At 35.9% G+C, this 18,469-nt stretch overlaps 4 protein-coding genes across 4 annotated transcripts; all 4 read left to right on the top strand.

Moving 5' to 3' along the window:
- The first annotated feature begins 193 nt into the window (after positions 1–193).
- LOC103944253 (pentatricopeptide repeat-containing protein At1g28690, mitochondrial-like) lies at positions 194–2,184 on the top strand. The gene has a single exon (XM_009354680.3). It carries the CDS (start codon positions 232–234, stop codon positions 1,759–1,761), a length of 1,530 nt encoding a protein of 509 aa, XP_009352955.2. The 5' UTR covers positions 194–231; the 3' UTR covers positions 1,762–2,184.
- A 1,337-nt stretch (positions 2,185–3,521) lies between these two features.
- Positions 3,522–3,990, top strand: LOC103944124 (signaling peptide TAXIMIN 1). Its single transcript, XM_009354535.3, has one exon. It carries the CDS (start codon positions 3,537–3,539, stop codon positions 3,777–3,779), a length of 243 nt encoding a protein of 80 aa, XP_009352810.1. The 5' UTR covers positions 3,522–3,536; the 3' UTR covers positions 3,780–3,990.
- Positions 3,991–7,292: 3,302 nt separating this feature from the next.
- On the top strand, positions 7,293–10,854 carry LOC103944123 (pyruvate decarboxylase 1). Its single transcript, XM_009354534.3, has 6 exons — positions 7,293–7,837; positions 8,804–9,529; positions 9,634–9,722; positions 9,829–9,946; positions 10,214–10,402; positions 10,484–10,854. The coding sequence occupies exons 1-6, from the start codon at positions 7,367–7,369 to the stop codon at positions 10,652–10,654; spliced, it is 1,764 nt and encodes a 587-aa protein (XP_009352809.1). The 5' UTR covers positions 7,293–7,366; the 3' UTR covers positions 10,655–10,854.
- Positions 10,855–13,505: 2,651 nt separating this feature from the next.
- On the top strand, positions 13,506–16,215 carry LOC103944252 (GDSL esterase/lipase At1g28580-like). The gene is made up of 6 exons (XM_048591227.1): positions 13,506–13,798; positions 13,886–14,110; positions 14,760–14,908; positions 15,001–15,277; positions 15,458–15,749; positions 15,899–16,215. The coding sequence occupies exons 1-5, from the start codon at positions 13,570–13,572 to the stop codon at positions 15,691–15,693; spliced, it is 1,116 nt and encodes a 371-aa protein (XP_048447184.1). The 5' UTR covers positions 13,506–13,569; the 3' UTR covers positions 15,694–15,749; positions 15,899–16,215.
- The last annotated feature ends 2,254 nt before the right edge of the window (positions 16,216–18,469 follow it).

Genomic DNA, 18,469 nt, shown 5'->3' with positions numbered 1-18,469 from the left:
AGAGGAGGTTATTTGTGTGGAAACCACTGTTCTTATTCATATTTGACAAATGGCCTGCGCTGAAGTTGATGGGCCTATGGGCCACCACTCTTGGGCCTAGTGCAAGAATTGAGCCCAACCTTCTGCCATTGAATTTTTGGCCCAAACAAAACCCAAATTAGATAACGAGATCCAACTGTGCAAATGAAAAATGGAAATGTACCAATAACCAGACCGTCGATTTACCAGAAAATGCCTCCCCCGCCAAGTCAAAATTTACCGCCACCACGAGGCTCCGTCTCCCAGACAATCGCCACCGGTCTATCATCTGCTCTGCAACAATTCATCAATTCAGATAACCCTTCGCATGGCCGAAAGATCCATACCCGGATTCTCAAATCTGGGTTCCGACCCAATGTCAATATTTCCATCAAACTCCTTATACTCCACCTCAAATGTGGTTCATTGGCTTATGCACGCCAAGTGTTTGATGAATTGCCTGCACAGACTCTTTCCGCTTATAATTACTTGATCGGTGGATACCTCAAACGTGGGAAGGTAGAAGAATCGCTTAACTTGGTTCGGGGACTGGTTTTATCTGGTGAGAAGCTTGATGGGTATACGTTTTCGATGATCTTGAGAGCCTCTACTTGTGCTGGTGATGTCGCATTGCCGCATAGTTTAGGAAGAGTAGTGCATGGCCAGATGATTAGAACAGATGTTGCGCCTGATGAGGTACTTTATACTGCGCTCGTCGACTCATACGTTAAGAATGGGAAGGTCCGTTATGCGAGGACTGTGTTTGATATGATGTTGGAAAAGAATGTTATATGTTCTACATCGATGATTTCTGGGTACATGAATCAAGGATCTGTGGAAGATGCTGAAGATATATTTAGGAAAACGGTTGAAAAAGATGTGGTGGTATTTAACGCAATGATTGAAGGTTACAGCAAATCGGTTGAGTATGCTCGGAGATCACTTGACGTTTACATTGACATGCAACGGTTGAATTTCCAACCTAATCTCTCGACCTTTGCTAGTGTTATTGGAGCTTGCTCGGTGTTGGCATCGTTTGAAGTTGGCCAACAAATCCAAAGTCATCTTATGAAGACTGGATTGTTTTTGGACATAAAGATGGGAAGTGCTCTTATTGACATGTACTCAAAATGCGGAAGAGTTGAGGATGCTCGGAGAATTTTTGACCACATGCCCCAAAAAAATGTGTTTTCATGGACTTCAATGATCGATGGTTATGGGAAGAACGGATATCCTAACGAAGCACTTGAGTTCTTTAGCATAATGCAAAGGAAACACCAAATTGAACCCAATTTTGTCACATTCCTCAGTGCGTTATCAGCTTGCGGACATGCTGGGCTAGTTGACAAAGGCCTTGAGATCTTTGAAAGCATGGATAGGGACTACTCGTTGAAACCAAGGATGGAGCATTATGCTTGCATGGTTGATCTCTTGGGACGTGCAGGGAGTTTGCGTCAAGCGTGGGAGTTTGCAATGGGGATGCCCGAGAAGCCCAATTCCGATGTTTGGGCTGCTCTTCTTAGTTCAAGCACATTACATGGTGATGTTGGAATGGCAAATATAGCTGCCAAGGAATTTTTTAAGTTGAATCCTGATGGTCGGCCTGGGGCATATGTTGCATTCTCAAATACTTTAGCAGCCGCTGGGAAATGGGAAAGTGTAATTGAGCTTAGAGAGAAAATGAAGTCAAGCGGGATATCTAAAGACACCGCCTGTAGCTGGATTGGTACTGATAGTGGTTGATGAGCCTTCATATGGTTGAAGACAAGTTCGCTGCAACGACTAAAGAGAGCGGGCGATGTTGAAGCTGTAGGGGAGCCTGAAGATAAGCCTCCTAGCTCGGTTTTGAACCTGGCGAACAAATTAACGGGTGCTAACTCAGCCGGTGTATCATTGAGTTCACGCAAGCGGACTGCCCGGGCTTTCGGGGGAGAATAGAATGTTGCTCAATTGGACAAGCCAAAACCATGTTCAAAGGTAATTTTCTGTGGAAGGGGAATATTTGTCCACTCTCAAAGCAATAGTTAGCAGTCAGTAATTCAAGTTTTTTCACTCTCAAAGCTAAACCACAGAATGATTTGCTGATCAATAATTAAATAGTCACCTAATTGTATTTGTACATTAATAGGCTCTGTGATGTGACCATCAAAATGCCAATTTACGGAATCATTTGAAAGTGTTTTTAAAATAATTGAAAGCGTTTTTAAAGAAAATGTTTTTGGATTCTAAAAGCACTTAAAACGCTTCTTGCAACGGTAAGAAGCACCAGTTATGTGTTTCTTGAGGAAGACACTTTTCAGGATTCACTTGCATGTTTAAGGATTTATACTAAAAATATTTTCACCAAAAATATTTTTAACTATTTTAAAAATGTTTCTAGACGCTAATATCTTTCCACCCAGAACTCTGAGTTTCCTCATCCCAATATCGCTTGAAAAAAAAAAAGAAAAAAAAAACTCTTTAATACAGCAGAAAAATAATAGAGTTAAAACAGGTATTCGATTCTTTGAATGATTGTATTTGCAAAATAAAATGCATGTCCATGTGGAGGTTGGAGTCGGAAAAGGAGGCTCTCGTTGGTCAAGGAAAGTAGGAGAATGACCAGGGAATGTATTATTGGTTTGTTTCGCATATCACAAAGATGCTTTTTTTTTTTTTTTTTTTTATATTATTATTATTTTATTTTATTTTGCAAATCTCTCTGCGTATAAAACGAAAACAACATTTCTTTTTGGCCACCCGAGTTTGGTCAAAGTAAGTAAAGCAATGGGTTATACTCCATGAACTCAAGTTTGTTTTCTCCAACTTACTTAAAACGAATGAGAATCGAAATTATTTTAGATCTCGTTTACTATCAGTAATGAGAATGAAAAGAAAGATAATGTGTTCCCTTCATGACTTTTTTCGCGTTTATTTGCATATAACTCACAGTAAGATTACCAAAATTCGTAATGGAATAACACAATTTCAAAATTTTGTTTAAGTAGGAAGAGGTGTCAATCTAATTATCTTTCCTTACATTTTTGTCCATTTCAAAATTATCCGATTCTTTATTTTCGCATTACTGATAAGTGAACGAATCGAAAAAGTTAACTTCCTCTTAAAATACGTAATCAAATCCAATTTGCTTCTTATTTCTATGCCCTCATTGTAACATCTTAATGAAATAAAAAAAAAATACATGCAAGATAAACAAATCGTGTGGAGGAGCTGATCTTAACCGTTGTTATTGTGAATTCCATAAAAATAAACGACCAGGATGGGCTACACGCGGCAGACTTTTCCGAAAATATATAGGAATTCTTTGTGGATTAGGGTGTAAAGGCGGCAGCAGAATACAAGTCCTTGTTTAACTCCGTGAAATAGTATTACATATATACCCCAAATACCTATTCCTTAGTCATATCGTTTCCTACAATCGACAACAAACCAAACGAAGTTGCCTTCCCGTATCGCCTTCTACAACCTACCAACTATAAAGAAGTAGAAGAGAAACAAGAACAGCAGAAAAACAATCAATGAGCTGCTGCTGCGGAGACGATTGCGAATGCAGGCCGCTAGGGTTTCTCCTCGGCCTGCCCTTCGCCTTCGTCGCTCTCATCCTCTCCGTCATTGGCGTCGTCATCTGGATAGTCGGGTTGGCGTTGACTTGCATATGTCCGTGCTGCTTGTGCGTGACGATCATTGTTGAGTTTGCTCTGGCGTTGATCAAGCTTCCCTTTTCGATCATGAAGTGGTTCACATCGAAGATTCCTTGTTAATTACTATTTGTTTCGTAGCGTGTAATTTGATAGTGTTTTGTTCAGTTTGTTCCGACCACTGTTTAGTTCGATCTTTCCACTTTGTGTTGATTTTTTGTTGAAGATTTGTTCAAACAATGTAAAAGAAAGCCTTAGAAATTCAACGAATTTATTAGGTTTAATTAAATTTAAGAAATTTGTGTTTGCAATTAGAAATTTTCATTAACTATTACTCCTGAGAAATTTTCATTAGTTATTACTCGACTAAATTCTATGCTATCATAGAAACATTATCTGTGAATTCTATTGGTACCTTTAAAGTTTCATAATAATAAATTGGGAAATAATTTTGCACTCTTTTTATGTGGAAAAATTAGTAATCACTTCTTGGTTTGATCGCTCTATCCGAATTAGCCCTTTTTTTTTATCCTTTTTGATCATGTTCTTGATTCTATGTGAAGACAGGATATGTTCGTTATACCTTGAATGACTCGTTTAGGAATACCAATTTATTGGGTGATTGGAGTATGACGGGAAATACTATAACGAACTCAGGTAGTTTGAATTGTGAGTGTGTGGCCGGGGCACATATTTTGTTTTCGGGCTTGTGCTTTTCTGCAGCTATCTGGCATTAGGGCACTGAGTCCTTAACTCGTTGTCCAATAGGAAAGCTTGATTGGTGTCTACTTTTGTAATATGGTTTATTTAACTAGGCGAGATTAGGCTCAATGAATTTTTAACTATTGATGTTAACTATGTGTCTACTTTTGTAATGTAGTTTAATTAATTAGGTGAGCCAAATCTCACCTAATTAGGTTCACAAATTTTGTAATGTAGTTCACTTGTACATTTTTATGTTGACAATTTTACATCATAATTTGTTGTGGTACTTCTCTAATATGGCGTTCCTATCCTGGTAGGATTAGGAAATAGTGACCGAGAAACATACAATATCCTTGATTTTGGGACATATTATTCTTTTGTGGATATAGAAATGATAACACACATCATTTTTAGTACATATATCCCTGTTTAATTACGTTCGTTATTTTAATTAAAATAAAATGGAGTGTACGAGAAACTGGGAAAAAAAAAAAGTCCACACATCCATGTAATCATATTATTCAAAACTTTTTAAAATAAATTAGAGACTGATATCTGCTTCCGTTCCACAATTTACAATCGGTATGGTGAAAATTACAATTTTTAAAACATTTAATTAAATTTCCCCAACGGGTACATCTAGTAAAATTTGTTAGTACACCGAGCACAAAAGTACATGGGCCATTTGAAAAATATGCTGTGTAAAGTTTTTGTTGGCTTAACCCCTGCTTTACTACAATAACGGAAAATAATTATGCTTATACACTGTAGTTCGAGTTTGATCTTTATTAATTTATTTTCTTTTAACAATTAAGAAGGGAACTGTTATTAGTATTTCAAAAATTTCATTCTACACTTCTCATAAGTATATTTCTTTCTAATTATAGTAAGTTTGGAGTACCAAATGAGATTTTTGAAGTGCTAATAATAATTCTCTTAATAATATAACTTACTAATGCAGTTGTTTATAAAAAAAAAAAAAATCTTCTTATAGAAGTAATAAATTAATCAAATCTACAACTTAGAACTTTTAATAGTTTGTAAAGTTTAGTATGTTTTTCAAAATTCATGTAGGACACGTTGCTTATTTTTGCATCATATCTTAAAAATTCAAGGCAAAATTTAATTGAAAAATGTGACTGAATAAGTGGTAAAACTGTCGTTAAATAATTTGTAACATTTTTTTTTTTGAAAAACCTCAATGGACGAGGTAAATTTATTGATAGGAAAAAAGAAGTTACACCAAGTTAGGAAGGATATAAACCTTACCCCTCATAGAACAAGAAAAACGAAATACAAAGAGAAGAGACATACACCTTATACATTTTGAAAAAGAAAATACAGAAAAAAAGAAAGAAAGGACATGGACCATACCTCTCTTGAAAAAAAAATACAAGAAAAAGATTGGGTTGACAAGACATTTTGAAAACTCATGATTACATTTGCATTTTTGTAAGAATAATATTAGAGATATCAAATTTATAAATCAAATAATATGTTATTAATAAATAAAAAAATATATTAATCGATACTTAATTAATAACTAATTATCTACAACTACACATTTGGTTTGCAACTTTGATTTTAAAAATTTGGTCTTTTGTAGAGTTTTACAAGTAAGATTATAAGAACATATTTTTTTGATATTTTTCGTCGCACGACAACATAGTTTATGAAATAAAATATCTAATCATGTTTTTAACACATTAAAAATCTCTCTGTGAATGGGAAAATTTTTCCATGTGCCGGGAACACCATGACACATGGTATTCCTTCACACATTAGGATTTAGTTTTTTATATTTATTGAAATATAAAATTGAAGGATATTCAAGATGTCAAATCTTGATGTGTGAGGGAACACCATGTGTCATGGTGTTCCCGGCAGTTGGAAAAATTTCTCCTGTGAATGACCAGAAGGCTGAACTTTTCTCTCTGCTCACGTAGACATTTGAAACAAAACGTCGGAATTGAAATTGAAAACCAGCAATCAGCAGCTTCTGGTTTGCTGTTTTTTCAAACAGTGGTCACGAATCACAATCCAAAAGAATCCAAATTTTTCCTACTTTTGTGGTGATTAAGGACATTAAAATAATCAAACCCACTGCCTAAAACCACAGCCTCTCAAAACCGACCACCAAAGCCAAAAGCCAAAGCCAAAAGCTAAAACAGCCAATTACCAAATCAAAAGAGATCAAACTCCACCTTTAAACAATCTTTATAGTAATGGTGTTTTAAATTTAATTTTTGTCAAAGATAAATTTGAAAAAAAATTATTAGGATTAGCTCATTGATAAGTGGTTTTGCTCAAATCCTAATAAATAATTATTGTATTCAAAACCTTAAATTTTTGTGTCTAAAACATAATATTAAGGTCCAGCATTATAAATATTTACTTATGACTGAGATGTTTAAAATCTAAAATTTTTGTAAATAATTACAAGATGCCCATTTATTTTCACCTTTTAATTTAAGTATATAAGAGCATTTCTAATAAAAATACTATGTACATTGAAATGTGTATTTTACATTTTTAGCTAATCGAGAAACTCTCTAATGGCAAGATATAAAATGCACATCTTAAATGGAAAATATAAATATATATATACTTTTTACATCTTTTGTGGGTGAGTCCCGCCCACAAAAACAGAAAGTAAAACCTCCCATTTACATCTCTTATGGGAGTAAAACTCTCATTTACTAATGAGATGAAATATAATTTTTTCATCTCGATTATATATCTTTTTATTGGAGATGCTCTTAACAGTTAATATATTATTACATAAAAAATAAAAAACTTTCAAATATTTTTTAAGTTGAAAAAAGAAAACTTTTAGATGTTTTAATACTAATCATATTACAAAGTCACCCACAGGTTTCAAAACCACCACTAAAACTCCACTCCACCGTGTATATATACAGATACACCACCAAAACAATTCTCTAACGACCACAGTAATAATCATCCCTCTGATCAAACTCTAAACCATCATTTTACAATTATCCATGAACGCTTCTACTCATATCGGCTCAACAAACGGCGCGGCTCCGCTGCCGGTCCTACCCGCCGCCTCCGGCGGAACGCTGGGCGGCTACCTGGCTCGGCGACTTGTCGAAATCGGAGCCCATGATGTCTTTTCCGTTCCCGGCGACTTCAACTTAACGCTTCTCGATCACCTGGTCGCCGAGCCCGGCCTCAACCTCATCGGCTGCTGCAACGAGCTCAACGCCGGTTATGCTGCTGACGGCTACGCACGCGCCAGGGGGGTTGGAGCGTGCGTCGTTACGTTCACTGTCGGCGGGCTCAGTGTGCTGAACGCGATCGCCGGTGCGTGCAGCGAGAACTTGCCGGTCATCTGCATAGTAGGTGGGCCGAACTCCAACGATTACGGCACGAACCGGATCCTCCACCACACGATCGGGTTGCCCGATTTTACTCAGGAGCTTCGGTGCTTCCAAACCGTCACATGTCATCAGGTAAAGCTCGCTTTCAGTCTTGCTAGGAAAAAGAATATTCTTGGTTTAGAAAAATAAAAAAAATTTAGCAATGCCCTTGAACTCGTGCCTTTTTACCGAGTTGCCCCATCTGTTTTTAATTTTAGAGTAAATTGTAGGAATGCTCTCTTAACTAAAAATTCATTACTGCTCATCTTAAATTATGTTATAACTTTGTTTGAATTTTGTCAAAATAAATTATGTTGGAAGGACAATTGCTACAATTGGGATCTCTTAACTCATCTAAACATGTAGCTATGATCATTTTTTGTCAACTTTATCAGAATTTTGTCAAAATGAGTTACGTTGGAATGACTATTGCTACAATTCGGTTAAAGTTAAGGGATTATTGCTCTAATTAAGTTAAAGATAAAGTACCATTTCTTCTGGATTAAAGTTAAAGGGCAATTGATAATAAATTTTTAGTTGATAGACTATAACTGTACGTATGTTTTGATAAATTAAGATACCAATAATAATAAAGTTTTAGTTGAGGGATCATTGCTTCAATTGAGTTAAAATTAAAGGATTATTGCTACAATTTACTCTTAATTTTGTTTTGAGCATCGTACCTAAACTTAAATAGACAAAATTAGGGCTTCTTTGAAAAGTACTTTCACATATCTGAATAGCTTTTAGGGAAAATATTTTTGCAATCAATGCAATATAAGTTAATCTAGAAAAAACATTTCAAATTCTTTTGGAATCCACAAATATTTTTTCTACAAGCTTTTCACTCATAAAAAGTACTTCTCAATGGAGTCCTTATTATTTCCTTTTGACAGAAAATTTGATTAATTGTAGGGGTAAAGTGATACGTTTTGAAATATTAGGGCAAATCAGAATCAGATCTTAAGTTCAGGGGGGCCATGTTAAAAATTTCCCTAATTATAAATATGACCTTTGTGTTTCCAAATATATTGAATTTGGTGCAAATTGTTGTGACAGGCAGTGGTGAACAATTTGGAAGATGCACATGAGCAGATAGACACAGCAATCTCAACAGCATTGAAAGAAAGCAAGCCTGTATACATAAGCATAAGCTGCAACCTGCCTGCAATTCCTCATCCCACATTTTCCAGAGAGCCGGTCCCCTTCTTCCTTGCACCGAAAGTAAGCAACCAATGTGGGTTGGAGGCAGCAGTTGAAGCCACCGCTGCTTTCCTCAACAAGGCTGTGAAACCTGTGATTGTCGGTGGCCCCAAGTTGAGAGTAGCGAAAGCACAGCAGGCCTTTATGGAGTTTGCAGATGCTAGCGGGTACCCGATCACTGTAATGCCCTCTGGTAAGGGTTTGGTGCCCGAGCACCACCCGCATTTCATTGGGACTTATTGGGGTGCTGTGAGCACCACCTTCTGCGGTGAGATTGTGGAGTCTGCTGATGCTTATGTTTTTGTTGGACCCATTTTCAATGATTATAGCTCTGTGGGGTATTCCTTGTTGATCAAGAAGGAGAAAGCGATTGTTGTGCAGCCAAATCGTGTGACAATTGGGGATGGTCCGTCCTTTGGCTGGGTTTTCATGGCGGACTTCTTGAGTGCATTGGCCAAGAAGCTAAAGAAAAACAGTACAGCTGTTGAGAATTACCATCGTATCTTTGTTCCCCATGGCATCCCTCTGAAGAGTGAGAAGGATGAGCCTCTGAGGGTCAATATTCTTTTTAAGCACATTCAGGTAGGAGCAGAGTGTTCTGTTTTGTATGCTTGAGCTGTCTATGTTCTGTTTGTGCTTCTCATATTGAGATTTCTAATTGTTAATTATTTATTTAACTTTTACAGGAGATTATCAGTGGAGACTCTGCGATAATTGCTGAAACTGGAGACTCATGGTTCAATTGTCAGAAGCTCCGACTGCCTGAGAATTGTGGGTATGATGCGGTTTCCTTTAGACAACTCATTTATGTGGTTCTCGAATATGATTAACTTTGCATGTTACGCAACGGACTACCAACCGGTTGTATCATTTTTATTCAGGTATGAATTTCAGATGCAATATGGATCAATTGGATGGTCGGTGGGCGCCACTCTTGGCTATGCTCAGGGTGCCAAAGATAAACGTGTGATCGCTTGCATTGGTGATGGGAGTTTCCAGGTTAGTTATATCAGGATCAAGAGTACCATGGAGCTGGAATGCGACTGTCAAATAAGGACACATGAAAAATAGTAAATGATAAGATTGATAAGAGATGGTTTAAATTAACTAAAGTTTTTCTGCAAAACAGTTTCTTCTTTTGTTTTAATCATTTAAAACGGTAAAAGATAAGAAATTACCATTGCCTTATAATTTTTCCGATCGATAAAGTTTATGTTTTAGAGAGAGATATATGGCGCTTGGTTGGTAAATAGTGTCTCCCTTCAGGTAACCGCACAGGACATTTCGACAATGATCCGATGTGGACAAAACACCATTATATTTCTTATCAACAACGGAGGCTACACAATTGAAGTAGAGATTCACGATGGTCCATACAATGTGATTAAGAACTGGGATTACACCGGCCTTGTCGATGCCATCCACAATGGCGAAGGCAAATGCTGGACTACCAAGGTTAGCATAAAAGAAATAACTTCCCTAATCCTGATAGCTAATCTGATGCAGGGGACGATGATTATTCTTGCTTTGATACAGGTACGTACAGAGGAGGATTTAACAGAAGCAATTGCGAAGGCAACAGGGGAGCACAAGGATAGTCTATGCTTTATTGAAGTGTTTGTGCACAAGGATGACACTAGCAAAGAGCTGCTGGAATGGGGATCCCGAGTTTCGGCCGCCAACAGCCGACCTCCAAATCCTCAGTAAACAGATCGCAGTCGAAAGAATCAAAACGGAAGATCTAAACCGGAGAGTTAGAAAATTTGAAAGCAATGTACTTTGTTGTAAATTTTGCTTGCTGTATTAAATAAGAGCTATTGAAATAATAGAAGCAATGTATTTGCTTGTTGTGTAATGTATTCTCACCCAACCGGAATAATTGCAATAAGTTCTGTGATTTCATTCCATTCTTTATGTTGGGAACCCAAACATGTTTTTTTGTTTGGACGAAGGGAACCTTGACATGTTTGTTCCACTAAACTCTCATTTGGAAGTTTTCTTAAAAAGCTAAAAGCAGTTTTGAGAAAATGTTAGTGGAATCAATTCCCTCTAAAAATGCAACTGAATATTGAAAAAAAAAAAAAAAAACAGTTGAAATGTTTTATTTTTTTTGCGAGAAGTATCAGTCTATGTGCAAACTGATGCTTCTTGCAAGAACGATGAAACACTTAAACAGCATTTGAAAAAAAAAAAAAAAAATTTATCTAAAAGTACTTTCAGTTGTTTTAAAACTATTTTTAAATGAGCTCTAAAATAATGTGGGTCAAGGTTTTTTGCGTCCAAACATCAATTGAATAAATGTGATCACATTTTGTTTACTTTTCAACAGAATGAATAGTGTAGGCAATTTCGTCCAGCCCGATGCTAAATTTAGAACTGTTTTGGTTAAAATCGGAATTTCCGATCGAACTTGCTTTCCTAATCCACACTTAAAATACCATTATTTATGCATAGTAGTTAAATACCCAAAATTTCTTCAATATATTATATGGAATACAAATCATATTATATGAGTGTCTGGACACAAGAATTTCTCTTTCGACTCAGCGAGAGAGATCTATCAATTCTATGGATTCGTCATTTCAAACATATTATTGGATGAATTTCCTCCTCATATCAATTTTCACTTTCTTCCCACATGCCTTTGGCTGCTTCAATTCAATTTTCAGCTTTGGCGATTCACTTGCTGATACCTGAAACTTGTACATCAGCTCCCATGACAAGCATTTCCACTTCTTCTTCCCTCCATACAGGGAGACCTACTTTCACCACCTCGGACGCTGCTCCGAAGGCCGCTTAATCATCGACTTCATTGGTATAGTTAAGCATCATCCGCTGATCATATCTTAAAACTACAACCACCACACAAGTATCTGATTTTTTATCAGCTTCTGATTTCGCTTTATCTTTGCAGCTCAATCCCTCGGACTTCTGCTGGTTTGATCTTATCTCGAAAGCAAGAACAATGTGCATCTATTTTAGTTACGACTCAATCTTAGCTTTGTCAATAGGCCCTTAACAACGCATAGTTTCCAAATGCTGAAGCTGAACCTGTTTACGATTAAACGCAATGTGGTACTCCGCAGGCGAGTGCTTGTGAAAACCCAGCAGAGTTTATCAATTGGGATGGTATCCACTTTACTGAAGCAGCGTACCGGTGGCTAGCCAATGCGTTATTAAAAGGAAAATACGCCATACCTCGCGTAAGTTCCTCGTGTGTTTCACAATTGTAACATGTCGGTGTCACCCGTAAACCTGTGGTTATACTTATTCCAGCAATTAACTTCTACTCAACTCACAAAAAATTTCGGAGTTTTATTATTATTTCTTCAGGTATTTGTCGATTTTTCTTCAGAACTTGTAATGAGTAGCTAAATTTTTTTCATTAAATTTACTTTCGGTCAATTACCCTCTCGAACTTTAATGAGGCCACTTTCCTCGTAAACTTTAGTTTTAGCCCCTTTGAGCTTTTTATAAATTCTCCATTTGACGTTAGATTTTGGAAATTTTCAACCAATTTTTCATCCATCTTAGTTACGTGCACAACACATAGCAATTGTCTGAGGATAGTGGACAACATATTGTTTTTAATTTTGCTTCTTCTTCTCATTCGCTAGTTCACTCCATACACTTTTTGTTTGAATTTTATCACTAACGTGGACAACTACGAATCTTTTTCAAGGTCTTGCTTTTTCAGCAACATGTTGGGGTTGTTATGTATGCCATTTCATTAGCCTTTTGTGTGACTTAATTCACATGACCATCTCGGTTCACCTATGTCAATTGAAGACTTAAATTCAAATAAGAAAAGTAGTTACTCATCTCAACAAATTCATGAATAGAAACTGGCCAATTATAAATATTCAAGGGGTAATCGATTAAAATTAAAGTTTAGAAGGAAATATGGTTAATGATAAAAGTTCAGAGGAATAATTGACTAAAATTAAAATTTGGAAAAAATTTGCCAATAATGAAAATTTAAGAAATAATTGGTTAAATTAAAGTGTAGGAGACCAGAGGAAGATGATCCTCTCCGGATCCACTTTATGGGTATCTTATCCCCACATTCTAGTCGTTCATCCTACATCGTACGACCAATTTTCATCAGGTACTATTTGTATTTAATTTTAAATAAAAAAGTCAAATAATTTCCGACCACATGATACATGATGAATGGCTAAGATGTAAGAATCCCTATGATCCTCACAAAATGAAGAGATTTTTCAATGTGACCGGTACACAGGTGGGATACCACATGTTATTATACAAATAATAAAATGTGTTAAAAAATTAATAACTTAAAAAATAAAAATTTTCACCACTTATGTAAAAAACATGTAGTATACCATCCGTATTCCCATCACAATGAAAATTTTCTCCACACAATAAATTCGGTGGGGTTCCAATTTCTTATGTAGAAACCATGCTTGTGGGTAGATTCAGGTCATGACCGTACCTAACAGTACCTAACTTACTGTTTGACTGTTGGTTTAAATAATGTCACGTGCTATATTTCTGCCTCAGTGTCTATATGTAATACTGTTTTGATAGATGGAAGTCAAGCTTAAGAAGCTACTTGAGAGAGAGAGGGAGAGAGAGAGAGAGAGAGAGAGAGAATTTTGATGACGCTCCTCCTCCTCCTCATGATGTCAGTTGTCACATTCATCCCTCAAGCTCTAGGTTGCTACAGCTCAATCATCAGCTTCGGCGATTCAATTGCCGATACGGGCAACTTGTACAACAGCTCTCCTAACAAATCTTTGGACTTTTTCTTCCCCCCATATGGAGAGACCTACTTTCACCGCCCGGTCGGACGCTGCTCCGACGGTCGTTTAATCATAGACTTCATTGGTAGCTAGCGACATTAAACCCTCAACCACTTTTCATCACCAGCATCTCATTGAACTTGATTTTTACTTTCATTTTTTTTTTTGGCAGCTGAATATATGGGACTACCACTAGTGCAACCTTACCTCGAAAGCCATAACCAAACTGTCCACAACATTGAAGGTGGTGTGAATTTTGCAGTGGTAGGATCCACTGCGCTGGACACTGCTTTTCTTGAAGAAATGGGAGTTTATAATGACATTACAAACAACTCTCTAAGAATTCAACTGGACTGGTTCCAAGAAATGCTGTCATTTTTATGCAACACATCTTCAGGTCAGTTACCAATTTGTCTTCTCATTTTTTCTTTTCTTTTTTTATTTTTTTACTTGAGAGTGTTACTTGTCTTGAACCAAAAAGACATTGTTTCTTGTCCCCATTTGCTTGTGTGGTTGGCGGTCAATGCCACATAAATAACAACTTTAATATTTGAACATTTTTTTCGGTGCATAACTTTAAAAATTGAACTTGGTCGGCTTTTAATGTTTGAATAGAATAAATAAGGAGTATTACTAAGAGTTAGTTTGAGAAGTGTTTTTAAATGATTGAAGAAATTTTTAGAAAAAAAAAAAGTTTCTGAGTTCCAAAAACACTTGAAGTGATTCTTGCAAAAAGCGCTTGAAGTTATTTTTCAGGATTAACTTGCATTTTTGCTAAGAATTAATTCAAAAAATATTTGCTTTAAAAGCGTTTTGAGTTCTTTAAAAACACTTCTCAAATGAGTCCTAAATAGACTACAAAAGAGGCCTTAATTCGTGGTTTGTATTAGACTTGTTCTCTATTTACCAGAGTTCTGTTTTTTTTTTAATTTAAATTAGGTCAACTGTGCTTTATTATTGCATATTTTCCAATGTATAAGTTATAAGCATATCATCTATAATAGTTCTTCATTTGGAACAAGTGATTAGTGATCTCTAATTTACAGACTGCAACAAACTGCTTTCGAGCTCTTTAGTTCTTATGGGAGAGATCGGAGGCAACGATTACAACAACGCATTGCTTGGAGGAAAAAGTATAGAAAAGGTTGAGAAATATGTTCCATTGGTGATAGAAGCAATAGCTTCAACAATCAATGTAAGAGTTGGAATCATAATTTCTTTGCTCTAAATGCAGTCTTTTTTATAATCTTGTTGGCTATGAATTTCTATGGCTGTATTGCTCTCCAGGAGTTGATTGCTTTTGGCGCCTCAACACTTGTTGTACCCGGAAACTTTCCAATTGGCTGCATTCCTGCTTATCTAACAACATATGAAACTTCAGATGAGAGTGAATACGACCCTTTAACTGGCTGTCTAAACTGGCTGAACAAGTTTTCCGAGTATCACAATGAGCTGCTCCAGAGAGAACTTAGTCGGATTCGAATCCTTCATCCTTATGTCAATATCATTTACGCAGATTACTACAATGCCATGCTGCAACTGTACCAGTCTCCAGACCAATTTGGTACTTCAACTCCCTTAATATTGCAAAATTTTTACAATGCGTTTTAGTAAATGTGAGGATTTTTTGAGAGTTTTAAAATGTATTAGTTAACTAAATGTTTACCAAACTGGTCGTCAAGAATTCAAACATAGTAAGATTTTAGTCAAACCCTAAATTATTATTGGATTCATGGAAATGAAGGATTTACTGGGGAAACTACCAAAGCATGCTGTGGAGGTGGGGGGCCGTACAATTACAACTCATCGGCACTATGTGGCAGTCCAGAGGCAAATGTACTTTGTGAAAACCCTGCACAGTTTATCAGCTGGGATGGTGTGCATTCAACTGAAGCAGCATACCGGTGGATAGCCAAGGGTTTATTAAACGGGAATTACACCGTTCCGCAAATTAGTACCTTATGTGTTTCACAACTGTGACTTCATCTATAGTTTTATTGCAATCATGCCCTTTTATCACGCCCCTCAACATTATGGTAAGTTCTATATATTACTTTTTTTTTTTTTTTTTTGTTCAAAAAATCATTCATTGAAATTATTATTGACTTGAATCAAAATTACAATATTTAGTTTTTTTATATATTGTATTAAATATCGTAATTTTTTTTTAATTGATTTTTTACAGGATTCAAAAGCGGGCCTCTAAGGGCATGCTGCGGAGGAGGAGAACCATACAATTTCAATAATTCAGCAAGGTGCGGACACATCGGATCAACAGCCTGTAAAGATCCTTCTTCCTGTGTAAACTGGGATGGAATTCACTTAACAGAAGCTACTTATCGCTACATTGCCAAGGGCTTGATCCATGGCAATTTACCAAGACCATTTAGCTTATATATGATTAGTTACTTCCATTTATCGTATAATTATTGCTGGTTTGATAAATAAACAAGATATTTGAATTTGAGATCTCTTCTAAAAATTAAAGAAGGATTTGATCCATGGATATAGTCTTCTCAAGCCTATACACGATTAGCCGTAGCTTCGCCTTTATCGGGTATAATTATTTATTTTTTATTAATGGAACGGGAGACAATGGTTTTGAACTTGATCGCTCTTCTAACATAAAAACACGAATATCCATAGCCATTTTACCGCACACCTACAGGCTTTATTCGTTCAGTGCATGTGCGCACTTCACCATGCTTATACGATTATTTACATCATTTTTATCATATGATTATTATTGGTTTAATGAACGGAAAATGGATGTGAGGTTTCATGAAATCTCTTTCAACATTAAAATATTCGTACGAACAAAGTAAACTAAGCTTGATCCATGGCCGTTTACGACACCCCTCTAGCTTATACAATGGTCAATTATTTAGACAATTACAATTGCTACATTGTCAACGTTCAATTTATTTGTCGATAACACGTTTGGCTAAACAAGTTTGTGGAGTGTCACAATGAGCAGCTTCAGATATAACTAAGTTGGAACCGAAACCTTCATCCTCATGCTAACATCATTTATGCAGATTATTACAATGCTACGATGCACTTATATCATTCTCCAGAACATTTGGTACTTCAACTCCTCAATATTTCTATCCAAGTATTTTGCATATTTTTCGTTAAAAGATGAAGATTCAAGATTCTAATCGAATTGGTAATTAAAAACTCACAAACTGAAACTTCATGTGCATATCTTTTAGTCCTTACTCACACATAGCAACCCTTTGAATAGCTTGTGGATTTTTAGTGTAATTCTATTTCTACCCAGAAGATTAGGCATATATTTGAAGCGTTAACAATGCCTATATATAGCTTCCCAAATGCTGAAGCGGGCGAACCTGTTTACGATAAGAAAATTTGGATTCGTTTTGATTGCAGGATTTATCGGGGGAACTCCGAAAGTGTGCTGTGGAGGAGGAGGGGCATACAATTACAGCTCATGGATCGGGACAATGCGGTACTCCACAGGCAAGCGTTGTGAAAACCCTGCAGACTTTATCAATTGAGATGGTATCCACTTTACTGAAGCACCATACCGTTGGCTAGCCAATGCGTTACTAAAAGGAAAATACGTCATTCCTCGCAGTGGTGTTGAAACTTTGACAAGGAAGAGAAGAAGAAAAAATACAAACTTTCCCTTCATTTTATGATTGTTGGTGTTTTTTTGTAACTAAACCGGCTTTATGTTTAGAGTCAGGCTTGTTTTCAACTCCACAGACAAGTTCTTGTTGCACTCTTTACAGTTCTGCGCTCTCTCTCTCATCTATTTTGTTCTATTAAGAGAAGTGGGAGGAGGGTTTGTCAACTTTTTGCTCCTTTTTTTTCAATTTTACCCTCACTTTTGAATTCACAATGTTGACATGAGGAGGGCAAAATAGTATTTTTGTATCTTTTGAACTTTTTCCTTTTTTTTCCTATTTTGTCCTCACTTTTAATACATAATATTTACATAAAAAGGGCAAAATAGTAATTTTACATCGAAACATTTACATAAGATAAAAAAATATGCACTTATTAAGAAAAATTGTCTCACCATCATTTTTTCATACACGTAAATGAAATCATAATATTTTTTGGATGGTTTGAATGAACTGAAACAATTACGCTTTAGGAGAACGTAGAAGAAGATGAACGATTGTTCACACACACAGAATGTGTGCTCATCTGCTAATATATATAAAAAGAAAGCCCTTGGTTGAAGATATTTTCCACCACTCTTCTTTCACAGGCCTCTTGGCCTCTTACACACCAAGTATTTGTCTTGATATTTTATAATATTAAAACAACAATTTTTTTTAACAAACAATATTATATATATTAAAAAGAAATTAAAACAACAACTTTAACATTTATATTTCAATAAGAGAATTGTTATTAGTATTCCAAAAATCGCATTTTACACTCCAAATTTTCTATATTAAGAAAGAAAAACACACATTTAAAAATTGTAAAATGAAATTTTAAAATATCATTAACACTTCCCTTCAACAATTAGTTCTTCGTGTTTCACAATTGTGATATGTCAGTGTCACCTGTAAACCTGTGGTTATAGTCATTCTAGCAATCAACGTCAACACACAACTGGCAAAAAATTTCGGAGTTTTATTATGAGGTGCGTTAGCTACACATTCATTTTTACTTCTCGTATACTTCCTTAATTTTCAGTTATCAATTACCAATTTTTACTTCTAATATACTCATTCTAGCAATCAAAGTCAAGCTTAAGAAGCTACGAGAGAGA

The sequence above is a fragment of a genome, unplaced genomic scaffold (genome assembly GCF_019419815.1).
Source record: "Pyrus x bretschneideri cultivar Hongxiangsu unplaced genomic scaffold, Pyrus_bretschneideri_v1 Contig33, whole genome shotgun sequence".
Lineage (NCBI taxonomy): Eukaryota > Viridiplantae > Streptophyta > Magnoliopsida > Rosales > Rosaceae > Pyrus > Pyrus x bretschneideri.
The sequence above is the reverse complement of the archived record's forward strand: the minus strand, read 5'-3'. Positions and strand labels throughout refer to the sequence as shown.

Excerpts from the sequence above, each read along its gene's own strand:
- LOC103944253 (XM_009354680.3), top strand. The coding sequence starts at position 232 with ATGCCTCCCCCGCCAAGTCAAAATTTACCGCCACCACGAGGCTCCGTC.
- LOC103944124 (XM_009354535.3), top strand. The coding sequence starts at position 3,537 with ATGAGCTGCTGCTGCGGAGACGATTGCGAATGCAGGCCGCTAGGGTTT.
- LOC103944123 (XM_009354534.3), top strand. The coding sequence starts at position 7,367 with ATGAACGCTTCTACTCATATCGGCTCAACAAACGGCGCGGCTCCGCTG. Across the intron at positions 9,947-10,213 it reads TTGGTGATGGGAGTTTCCAG|GTAACCGCACAGGACATTTC; the intron begins GTTAGTTATATC and ends GTCTCCCTTCAG. Across the intron at positions 10,403-10,483 it reads GCAAATGCTGGACTACCAAG|GTACGTACAGAGGAGGATTT; the intron begins GTTAGCATAAAA and ends GCTTTGATACAG.
- LOC103944252 (XM_048591227.1), top strand. The coding sequence starts at position 13,570 with ATGACGCTCCTCCTCCTCCTCATGATGTCAGTTGTCACATTCATCCCT. Across the intron at positions 13,799-13,885 it reads TTTAATCATAGACTTCATTG|CTGAATATATGGGACTACCA; the intron begins GTAGCTAGCGAC and ends TTTTTTTGGCAG. Across the intron at positions 15,278-15,457 it reads CCAGTCTCCAGACCAATTTG|GATTTACTGGGGAAACTACC; the intron begins GTACTTCAACTC and ends ATGGAAATGAAG.